This window comes from Falco cherrug, chromosome 1 (assembly GCF_023634085.1).
Source record: "Falco cherrug isolate bFalChe1 chromosome 1, bFalChe1.pri, whole genome shotgun sequence".
NCBI classification, from domain to species: Eukaryota; Metazoa; Chordata; class Aves; order Falconiformes; family Falconidae; genus Falco; species Falco cherrug.
Window position 1 is genome coordinate 88,088,154 of NC_073697.1, and position 12,199 is coordinate 88,100,352.

Sequence of the window (12,199 nt, forward strand, 5' to 3'; positions counted from 1 at the left end):
TAGGTTCTGGTTTAATATCTTGCTGATAACAACAGAAATACACATGACTTTATTCTGTATGAAACCCTTCCTAGACACCAGCAGTCTTAGTATAACTGGATTTTTGTAGACTGTAGCTTTTTACTCTCAAGTTGAAATTTCCTTTTCTTAACTGTGTGATCTTACCACAAACTCGAGTCAAGCTTTCCATCTTCTATAGTTCAGGTGTTACTTTTTTCCAAGTTTCTTTCCTCTTACAGTTTATCATTATTTCAGATAATTTTTCTCTCAATTTTACTGGTTCATCTCTCTTCTAAATGGAATATTGCTGTTGTATTTTGTCTGTGTTTCTCATAACTCTAAACCCACTTGTATTCTCTTTACCTTGAATGATGATCAACTCAACCAAACTTAGCATCCCTTGCAAGTGTCATGAATGTGCAGCCAGCTGACAGGCAGCTCAAGTACTTCCAGATTTATTAGTTATACTTAATGGGTAAGGTATGATGTAAAGCATTTAGAGATCTGTGGGAACAGGGTATCTATAATAGAAAGTCTGGTGTTGTGGAAGCTTATTTGCAGTGTTCTTACCTCCCTTTTCTGCTTCCCATTCTGGTATGTTGCTGTTCATCATTTCACTTTGCAGTTGTTTTAAAGGTAGGATTCAGTACAGCTTTGAAAGAGTTTTGACGTAGTAAGATTGCATTAGACTATGATTCAGAACTAGGTGATTCTTTCAGTCCTGTGCTTCACAGGTTTTCAGTTAGTTTGCAGTCTAAGTGTTTAAACTAATCGGAAGTTACCTTCCAAGTAAATTTTTTGGGGAGTGTAATTCACTGTTAGATCTCAAGGTCTGCTGTCCACCATTTAATCTTTGTGACAAATTTTCGTCAACAATCTGGTAGAAATTATTATTAATTAGTGTTACTGTAAACTCTGTGTGGGTTTCAATCATGTATTTTGCAATTTATTCTTTGTGCAATGATGTGGAACTTAATAGCAAACACATAAATATTTAAGTATAATCTGGATTCCCTCATAAGGGTGGCCAGGCTGAAACAGGTGCCTGCCCCAGCCTGAGATGCACAGAGAGGGACTGGATCAGGTAGTGCTTTGCTGGACACGGTGGTGGGCTCTGACAGACTGGTAGACTTCTTCTCATCACAATAGTGTGAGAGGGTCCTGAGGAGAGCAAAGTAAGAATGCTGCAATGCCTTGTTTTCACATCCTGTTTGGTAGGGAGTGTTCAGAGGAGCTAAGAACAATTTCCCCTTTAGCCCCCTGTCAATTCTTCATCCTCCACTGTGTCTGTTCACAAAGCAGAAACCACAGCTCTCAGATTTGTGAAGATACAGCAGAAATTACTCCAGCTCTGGAAACTCTTAGAAGCTTTTGCTGGGCTGTGTGCCGGCAGGGGAGGGTAGTTGGTGAGGAGTGTGGCTGTGCTCAACAGCAGTGCTTGCAGGTAAAGCAGAGGCGGTCTGTTCCTCTTTGCTGGAAGAATTGTAATAAACGCTGCCAGTCCTGCTGTGCCAGTGGTAATAGGCGCAGGCAGCCTGCTGAGAGCCTTCCCTGGTAGGGGCATGCTAACAAATGCATCTGCTTTGCACCACAGAAATGGAGGGGAAAGTTCCTGGGAGAAATAAATAGACCAAAAAAAATTTGTCTGGTTAGAATGCAAACAGGTTTGCTGCCATTAAAGGAAAAAAAAAGGCTCATACTGTTATGTGCTTCCGTATGTCAATTTTATTGTTTCTGTATAACCTAATCAGCCATAGACAAGACATGGTTCCTGACAAGCTGTTAAACACCGTTGGCATTTGTGGCAGGAAGCATAACTAATGAGCTAAGTTGGAGTTAGCTGAGCTGCACACTGTTAATTGATATTTCACTCCTCAGCTATTCCTTGTTTGCTCTTTGTGTAACAGAAGGTCAGAGCAGATTTCCTCTCGGTTGTGGGTGAGGGCTCTTTGAGGGCAAATCCTGCACCAGTGCACATGTAGAGTGGCTGGTAAAGGAGTGATGTGCTGGGACATGGGACGCATATGAAGGTAACAGTCCTGAAGATAATTAGGGATGTGGCATGACTGACCAAATGGTAAAGGAATAATCAGGCCTCAAAGAAATCACACAGTCTAAAACTGCGCTGGGTTTAACCTGCTTTTTTGGGGGAGTTATGTGTATGGTGCTTAAAATTAATGAATTGAAGCTCTTTCCCTAAGTAGGTGAAACTGGAAAATAATAGGAAAAACCCAAATGGAATAAAACTTGAGATAGTTTTCAGAGCTCAGCTCTCAGGAAAATATCAAATATGAGGGGTTTTTTAATAGTCATGATGTGTCAAGAGGATACAAAATGGTTAAAAAACAGGTCCAAATTTCCTATTCCTTGGTATTTTTATTTAAAGATTATCTGTTTCTAATGCAAGATATTAAAGTTAAAATACCTTTTATTTTTTTGGCAGTCTATGTCTTGATGAAGCTCGGAGGGGTATAGTGGGCAGGAAACAATAGGAAATGATTGTACAGTGATTGGGAAAGGGGACAGCAGAAAGCCAAGAGGTCATCATTAGGTGCAAAATCACACAGCTTGATTTCATAAATGTGTTTTGGTTTTACTACAGCAGTAAAACTAAAAATGCACTCTCTGGTGGAAGCGTACCATTTCAGGGATGAATAAAATGCATAATTAGATCATTTAATAAATGACAGAGCTACCAGCTCTGCTTGTATTAACCGTTACTTTTAGCAGAAAGAGAATTGTTGGAACTTCTTACCAACAGCGGCTGTCTGGGAAGCTTCGTTAAATTTACTTGGGATAATACTATTCATGTCAGTGTCATAGTTCTTTGCATAATATATTGCATTATTTTTAACCTGAACTTGAAGCTATTGTGTATTATTAAGGTACTTTGGTATTTTAGATTTTGAATTGTTTTCTGTAGGATGGAATTTCCAGTAGTGACTGGGTGTCCTAGGCTGATGTTTTGACCTTTCTGGGCTGCAGAGGAGCTTGAGGAGAAAACCTTGAGGTCATCGTAACAACAGGATTAAGGACTGTTTAATAATAGTATAATGTAACCTAGATCACCAGTAGGCATTCCTTGTCTCACTCTCTAACAGAAGGTCAAAGTTACGCAGAAAGTTGCCTAGAGATAGTATAAAGACTCTCTCTAGTTAATGTTAATGGACTGTGTGGTTTTGCTGTTTTCCTTGACTGGTCACCAAATAGAGTTTTCATTAACACCACTTTTTGTTGCTTTTTTTTAATTATTAGGTTTTCTTTTTAAATGTAATTCTGTAAGCACAGATTTCACTAGTGAAAAAAAAAATCAAAACCGTTCTGACTGCAAAGACTTGCTCTGAGGTTTACTTGTGTTTTGAAATGCATTGCAAAAGTTCACAGAGCACGTGCAAATCAGGCACACTGTAAGGAGGAGATAGCAAATGTGGATTTGCATAGGTCTTAGACCAAACCACAGAACGAAGGAAAGAATCGGGATTGCAGCTCCTCGTTCTTTCTCGTCACTAGGATAGGGTAGACTCAGCTTAATTGTTAGTAACTTCTGTAGGCTAAATATATGTAATATTATGTTTGGGACTAAATTCCAGATCCCTAAGGAGCCTACTGTGAACAGATTCATTGCTGATTTCGGTTGGGATTGATTGCTTTATATTTTTTTCATCTTTCTGTGGTTTGAGGAATATGGAAGTTATTCTGTCTCTCCCTATTCATTTATTATGGTAGCGTCTCTTGCGTGGAATGGGTGCCTACCAAGCTCTCTGATACTTGGGTTTTTAATTATTATTTTTAGGATCCAACAAACCTGGATAAGTTCAATGTCTCAAACTTCTTTCATGTTAAGAACAATATCAAAGTAATTGATCCAGGTAAGGATGAATTGAAGGTAGGCTGAGAAAACCAAACATGCAAATTCTAAATACGATGTTACGGAATTGACAGTTTTCTGGAAGGACATCCCTCAGTGGCTAGTGGTGGCTTTGAAATCTTCTTGGAAACACGAATAACTTGTTGAAACTGTCCCTTTCACATCAAAAGGTGTTGACAAATTTTGAAACAAAGACATGATTCTTTGAGAAATCATTAACTGTCTCTGTTGAGTGCTGTGCAAACACAGAAAGCTTTACATATCCTTTGAGAGTAGGTAGATGAGAGAGAGGTGAGAAGAGGAGGGAAAATAATTTACCAGAAGGTCCATTAGCTTTGTGCCAGAACCAAGACAAGGAAAAACCTACATCTTTTCATACCTGTCTGCTAGGCTGTCTTTCATGTCTACCGCTAATGGATTGCCCATCCTTCTGTCTGGGTAACAGTAGACATCTTCCAAGTTAAAGACTGATACAGATTTTTCTAAAATAGTCTCCAAATTATTTTAATAATAAAAAATGAAATGCCTTTTTTTTTCTAGATATCTAAGAAATTTGCTTCTCAGTTCTTCTGTGATTTTTGTGATAGCTAAATGCTTAGTAGTATCTGCTAATATTAAATTGCTAAAGGAAAAAACATCTGCCCTTTGCCCTTATGGTTTCTTTTAGAACTGGTTTGAATGAGGTTTAGTTGCTGATTCTAAGTATGGTGTGTTTTTCTGGGTTGTCTTATGCTTCTCCACCCCCCCACCCCCCCACCCCCAGTTCTGCAAGCCAGCATCTCTTTCTATTTACCCACTAAAAATAAGTGGGTATTATATCAGATGTGGAATAATTAATATCCAGCAAGTAGCAGACATACCGAGACAGAGAACAAGTGAAACTTTTAAAAATAAAGAAATTAAATGAATCAAATGTAAAAAAAATTAACCTGTCCAGTCCAAATTAAACAATTCAGTCCACCAGCTTCCTCCCTTTGGTATCACACTAAAGATCTGATATTGGGATTTTTGCATCATAGGCCTGGCCATTCAGTCAGGAGACAAGGGACAGCAGTTTATATTGTACCCAACATGATTTTGTCTTTATTGTTCTATAAATATTTTACAAGATTTGCATGAACTTAGATAATTTCTAGTTGTTTCAAAGAAATTTTTACAGTAGCTGACTTGAAGTTATTTTTTTCTTTTGTTATACTTCATCATATCAGCATTTATTGTGCTATATTTCAAGTTATACTGTTATTAGTGTTATGCATTGCTATTTGTTACTGTCTCTACAGGAATAAATATAGTTACTAGACCTTTTTAGTGGAAAAAAGTAGAAATAATATCTGGAAGATTTTTGTGTAACTAGATATGTAATAAACTGAAGAACAAAATAAAATTCTTTTAATTCTGAAGGTTTTAACTTTGTTTTACCTAGATGAAGAAAAAGCAAAATTAGACCCGTCTTACTATTTGAAAAATACAAATACGGAGACCCGAGAGACTTTACTGGAGCTTTATAAGGAATTCAAAGGCGATGATATTCTAGCAGCTACTATGAAGGCTCCTGAAAAGAAGAAAGTGGATAAGCTGAATGCAGTAAGTTGACTTAATTTGTAGTTTGGCACTGACTTCTTCAAGAATGGTAATAGATGTTTACCATCTTGGAGGCCATATTGCAGTATAAACAGATACTGCTTCTTCTGTTACATGGAAATTTGTCATAAATGAGAATATGAGTATCATATTGGGATTCTTTAGAAATACATTGTATGTGTCAGTGAGTTTCTCTTTGTTAAATCATTGTAAATGAACCTAAACATTTTAGAAATGGAGACAATAAGAAGGAAGAATCTTTATGATGTGGTTATGATGTATATATTGGCAGAACCTTTTTTCCCCAGGTTATAATCACTCGCTTTGAATTTGTTTATCTCTGCTTCCTGCAGTTATTGGCAGAGAAAGCACACCTTAAGGGCAGTGCAAGTGAATAATTTCTGGTGGGGGCAAATATATATAGCATCCACAGCTGCCTCTCCATTATTTTTTTCCACTGGAATGCAGGATTTTTAGTGGAATATTTTAAAGGATGTTCTTCCAGGTGCATGTTACTGTGTGTTCATGGTTGTCAAGAGAAACAATTCATCTGCATCTAGATTTCCTACATCAAAGGCTGTTTGAAATGGGAAAGAGAGAGCATTCTTCTCTTTAATAATTCTGGGGTGTATGTGTCTTCGTGCTTTGTTTGCACTTACATGAAAACGAATAGCAACGCAGCATACAGCTTTTAATGAGGAGGCTTAGTGGCAGAGTAGGGAGTGTATGCGACCAAGGAGTAGGATCACATTTGCCCCTTTTTCAAGGCATCATAGTGTTATAATAAAACAAGAGATGTAGGAAGAAAAAAGAGAGGTGAGAGACAACAATGACCTCTGCACATGTTGGAAAGTCAGCTTGTCAGCTAATGGTGTGGATGGGCATAACTGTAAACTTGCATAGTAACCTTATGGGTGGAGCGTTGGCCTGACCTGTATTCTTTACATGCATTGCCCCAGAGCCACTTTGTCATTTACAACAAAATCCATGTGTGATGTTCACATTTCCTTTCTGCAGGAGAATTACACAGCTCAAAATAGATATTGGGAACCATGGGACAGTGCCTCTACACACAGAAGGGCCATGTGTGGGGAGGGGTGGTGGTTTGCTTTCCCCCACAGTATCTCTGTGGTTCACTGTGGATTTTCCTTCCACTTACTTACTCAGCAACGTTGGGGAATTTTACAGATGTCTTGCCAGCCATACATCCTTCATACCTCCACCTGTGGACATACAAAGAAATTCTCATAATAGAATGTTTGCATAATGACATATTAAACCATAGTGGAAGCAATAAGCCCCTTCAGCTTAGTGCATGGGCAGCCTTAACTAGAATTTCAATGGAGCAAATGTTATGGGTTACAGATGGAGAATTATCACTGCATCATGTGTTTGTTTGTTTTTTCCTTTCTATAGGAGCTAGAGCAGAAAATCTACCTTCAGAAGGATGACGTTTTTGTGCTTCTAGTGCTTGTATCGTAACTTTAGTAGATAAATTCTAAGATCTAACGTATTTTGCTTTTTCCTCTGCGAACAGGCTCACTATTCCACTGGAGCAGTAAGTGCTTCTTTCACCTCCACTGCAATGGTGCCTGAAACTACCCACGAAGCAGGTACGAGAGCTACCTACCTACAAGCTGTTTATTTACTTTCTAGTTTTAAAGTGTGCTCCCTAGCACACATACATTTATGAGGACTGAAGGAATGCAGTGGTAATTAATTGGTCAGTACTGATGCCATGGAAATGTATTCCCTGAGCAGATAATATCCTTACTTTCCAGTGAGCTCATGCTGAGAATAATGGAGAAATAATGAATTAAGTTCAGCTTTGAATGGCAGTAACTTATGTGGAACTGAAATTGATGAGTTGTTTTCTGTGCTCAGGGACACAAAATGGGATATCCACTTATGTAAGTTAGGAATGAAGTGTAATCTCTTCTTAAATAGCATACAAAATCTTGCCCACCTTTTTGGTCTAACCTGTTGGTTAGGATAACAGCAAATTTTAAGTTGATAACTTTTGGTTTACTGCTTTTCAAGGTTAGATAAAAATGCATTTTAGTACAATCAAATTTTCCTTTTGTTCTCCAACCTAAACACAAATGTATAGAATTTATTTAATGTGAATATTGATTAAATAGCTGGGCGATTAGTATTCCCAGTTGAAAAGTCTGGCTTTTGGCACTAAAATTTAGAAGTATGTTAGGCAAAGATTGAATACATTGCTAAAACTACATTTACCAAGTTCAGTTCCTTTGCTTGGTGTATTACAGTGATTTGCAGGTGACTCTTTGAGTGTTGAAAATATCTTACTAACTGGACATTTTGACAAAACGGAAGTGGAAACATCCTAGATTGATCTTTTGGTTTGACTTTCCAGTAATGTTTCCAGTACCAGCTTAATTTGTTTTCAGAACTGGGTAGGTCCTCATAGGCCAGCAATTTGTGGTTGACTGATGACTACCTGCTTGGCTTCCAAGTTTGACAAGAAACCATTTGGTTTCAAAGTAACATTTACAGTTGGTCGACATTACTTGAAAATTACAGTTTGTAATATTGAATGTTTCTGTGACTTAAAAATATAGATGATATTGTTGGCTCTCGCAGTTGTTGGCTTTCTATAATGGAAAGTGTTTTGCACAGAGATTAATGTGAGGTTATCGTAGACAAATTGCAGAGTACAATCCTTGAAGACCCAGCACCCCAGGGGAAGAGGTCAAACAGCAGAATCTAGCAGTTTGTTTTCTGATGATTTCTAAAGATCAATGAGTAAGCTTCCAGAGAACTAATTATTGTCTTTCGCTTTGATACAGCTGCTATTGAAGAAGATATTGTGAGATACAAATATGTGAAGAAGAAGGGCTATGTGCGACTTCACACTAATAAAGGAGACCTCAACTTGGAGCTGCACTGTGATATGGTACTGTGTACCCCATAAGACAAATGTCTCTAGATAACAAACAGAATAGGAGCTGCCAATGGAAACCAAAGAAAGGTTGTCCAAAGAAAGGAATTGTGTGTAGTTGTAATACGTACAGATAAATAATCACCTTTCAGTTGTTTTGGTGTGTTTTAAGACATACACAAAACTCCATTGTAAAATGTATATATATGATTTTATATTTTATACTAGTATATGTATAAATATTTTCTGTGAGTAGTCCCATACATTTTAGTGGACTACTTAACAATGTGTCCAGGTACATGTTTAAAGCTTCAAAGGGTCAGGATTATACTGACTGAAACAATTACAAGGAAGATAGAGAGAGAAAAAAAGAGCAAAGAGAAGAAAGAATAACCCAAGGTTACACAGCAGGTTACTGGCAGAACCAGGAAAAGAACCTCAGTGAAACTGAGAGCAGTATGTCAGCCTGAGTACGTGAAGTTAAGATCCCCAGAAATGGTTAATTTGCTTCTAAATCCTGAGCTTTGCACAACAAACCTAAATGAAAACCCTAGGATATGTTTTTTACTTCCTGCTGTCTCAGTTTTTAAGGTTCAAGTTTTCAAACATCGTACCTTTGCCATTAAGAGGTAAACATTCGAAAAACAACAGACAAGAGTTTTTTTATAGTCAGTACAGTCTGATTCTGGGGGAAATCTGTCACACTTAAAATAATAAACATGGCAAGACTTAGGAGAGACAGATGAGTTGTGGCAACACTGGTGTCTGACGTCACTGCTTGGTAGTGTGCTTGCTTATTTATTTGTACACCAACATCTATAAAAGGAAAGAAGTTTTCAATGCAGAAAGCCCAGACCTTCCGTTGTTTACTGGGATTTTTATCTCGGGAGATTATAGGCCTGAAGGTAGATGTTTAGGAAGTTGAAGGATATGAATAAGGGTTGAAATGGTAGAACTTTTGCTTGTGACCCTCACAGTATTTAAGGATAGTGGTGCTGGCTGAGGTCTGGGGTGCCTGGTGTGAAAGCCAGAGATGCACTGGGAGAATGCATCCTCTTTTGCCTGAGAGAAAGAATAAGGAGAAAACAGGGCAAGCCTGCTAGCTTTCCCTTCACTTCCTTTCCCTTGCACGAATAAGGAGTAAGCAAAGTGTAATCATTTCAAGCTAATCTATGGGAACAGTATGAGAATCTCCACAGCAGCCTAGCATGCTAGTAATTCTTTAGGTCCCTGTCATCCCTACAGGTGTTTTCCATGCTCTTAAATAGTAACACTGTGTAATAAGGCAAAAAGCAGAGGATGTTAGTACAGCAATATTTGGGGGAAGCAGCAGAATGAGCAGATTGCACTGAATCATTTGTTTTGCCATATGTTCTCAAACTGGCTCCTGGCTAATGCAGGCTGACTGCAGCTATTCTTACCGGCGTGGGTTTTTTGGCCGTGTGTGTGACCAGTGTCACTCAGTCCTGAGGACACAGTCTCAGTTGCCCATTATAAACTTCCTGTATGATATGCATTGTGTTTCCAGATGAATTGCTGTTGGTCTCCCTCTCACACGCACTGTTTCCTCATGTACACATGGGAAGTGTGCACTGTTTTGCACGACTAGACCTGCTTGATCACTGGCCTCTAGCCATCTGTTTCTTTCATTTCTTTGTGTTGATTAAATATGTGAATTAAGCAAACCTTTGGCACTGCGGAGAGGAAAAAGATGTATTTTTAGAATAAGAAGGAAAAACTTGCAGCTTTAAGGAATTTTTCACAACAGCCACTTCAGGTCATCATCCTAGGTCTATTAAATCAGTTCTTCCGGGAGGCACTTGTTTTTCTCCCTTTACTATATAAGGAGTCTGTGCTTCTAACTTTGGGTTTCCTGAATCACACCGAGGTTAGGCACATGAGGTAGCTGGGTGCAGACAGAGCAAACATCTTACAAACAAGCAACACACATAGATCACAAACATATACACAGATGAGCAATTGAGATCTATTGAGATTGCAAAGACAGACAGAAAATGGGGAAGTGCCAAGATCAAGCCTTTCTAAACGCTTCCAGTTGATCCTGCTTGTGAATATGCATGGTAATAGTCTTAATTAATCACTTGCTGAGTTTTTTTTATCAGCTCTCCTGGCTTATTCAGTGCACAAGCTGAACCAGTTCTGGGAGCTCTTTGCAACTATGTAGTGAAATGGTTTATTGGCAGGATTTGGGTTTCCTGCAGAAGTATAGAATGTGGGTAAGGTGCCTGAATGCAGTCATGAGGGACCTGGACTGTATCATATCGCTTGCCCAAATTAATGTTGCACAAGCTTTTTGGTGCCTCACTTTTCAGCCTTTGTGATTTTTTTCAACGTATTTGGCATGGGTAGTACCCCAACTTTTCAGAAAGAAATGGAACAACAAATTTCAGCCAAAAGCACTGTATTGATATGCTCTGAGATACCAGCAGATTTGGGACACCTGGATTCAACACACAAATCTGTGCTACTTGAGTGAATGAGAGAGCTGGTAGACAACCTGTCGTTGCTGTTTGAATTCAGGCAAAATATGTGTGATTTGGGGAGTTCATACATCTACTCTCTCAAGCAGTGCAACTGCAGGAGTAAGTATGTGATTTATAAGCCATATTACATGGTGCTTAGCTTCTGTTTTTAAAGACTGAACACTGCCTGCCTGGTTGATGTCTTGACCTGACCACAGGCTCCTTTTTTTTCAACTGCTGAGTGATATCCTGTGCTCTGGTTATTATGGAAGCCACCCTAGCAGTGGTTGTATTTGCACAGTACTGCAAATATGTGATTGTGAAATGCTTTAGGAAGCTTGAGGATGAAGTTGCAATATAAATATGACAAATTAATACCTGTGTCCGGAGGTAGGACTTGCAACATTCAAATTACATTTTAAAATAGTCTTATGGCTTGGATTTCAATACACACTTTGAGCTGAAGTCTTCTTGCAGAAATAGAGAATAGCAAGTGACATACTTGCTGTCCTAGACTGTACGTCTGCGAAGTGTTCAGTTGTATTTTGATGCCTATGGGCTGCATTTAAGCAAAATATGCTCGCGGTTGTGCTCTCAGCAGTCTGCACTGCTTCAGAACTCTACCCAGTATCTGTTTCCAGTAACCCCCTTGGGTTCTTACTCCCTCTCCCTTCACAGCTCTTCCATCTCCTTTCTTTCCCCTGTTTTTTGTCAGCTACCTGACAGTATAGATTGTTTGGATTTCAGTCCATATGTATGCATGGAGACTTTTGTTTAAAAATAAATCTAGGGATCGTCATATGCTACTACTTTTAAGGTGCCAGTCAATAAGATTGATAGTGATGAGATTCTTCATAGCACCAAAAAACTAATCAAGAAATGTTTTGTATTGATCCAGGGGAGGAAATCAGTGCTGCAGCGTGATTGAAGTCATCAGTTACTTTGTGACAGGATTCAGAAAGAGAGTATGAAATACAGCTAGAATCCAGATATTTTCTGTATTTGAAATCACTTGTTCAGAGCACCAGAAAACTTCACTTAGGTTCCAGAGAGATGATGTGTCGTTTAAGTCATTGACCTGAGAAAAGGCAATAAAAAGACTTTGGAAGATAAGCTGGATGTTTTTTCCACCCTTTTGAATTTGTGCCGCAAATGAGCAAAGGTACACTACTGTTCTCTCTTTGCATTGTAGTGGTGTGCCTAGTGCTCTTTGTTGCCATTTGTTTTTCTCCCAGTCTTCTTATTCAGATACAGTATGTTCCTGCTGATGGGTGGTAATCAGATGGCCATTTATTAGGGACGTTTTCCAGGAAGCTGAGTTCAGCTGGGCATAAGCAACATTTGTTGTATACACTAATTGGA

At 38.6% G+C, this 12,199-nt stretch overlaps 1 protein-coding gene across 1 annotated transcript in view; it reads left to right on the plus strand.

The window, feature by feature from the left end:
- PPIL2 (peptidylprolyl isomerase like 2) overlaps positions 1–12,199 on the plus strand; it is a 72,233-nt gene that overhangs the window by 23,566 nt on the left and 36,468 nt on the right. The window contains exons 9-12 of the mRNA XM_005445223.4: positions 3,794–3,869; positions 5,292–5,452; positions 6,987–7,062; positions 8,263–8,369. Of these exons, the coding sequence (XP_005445280.1) occupies positions 3,794–3,869; positions 5,292–5,452; positions 6,987–7,062; positions 8,263–8,369 (420 nt within the window). The remainder of the gene's footprint in view (positions 1–3,793; positions 3,870–5,291; positions 5,453–6,986; positions 7,063–8,262; positions 8,370–12,199) is intronic.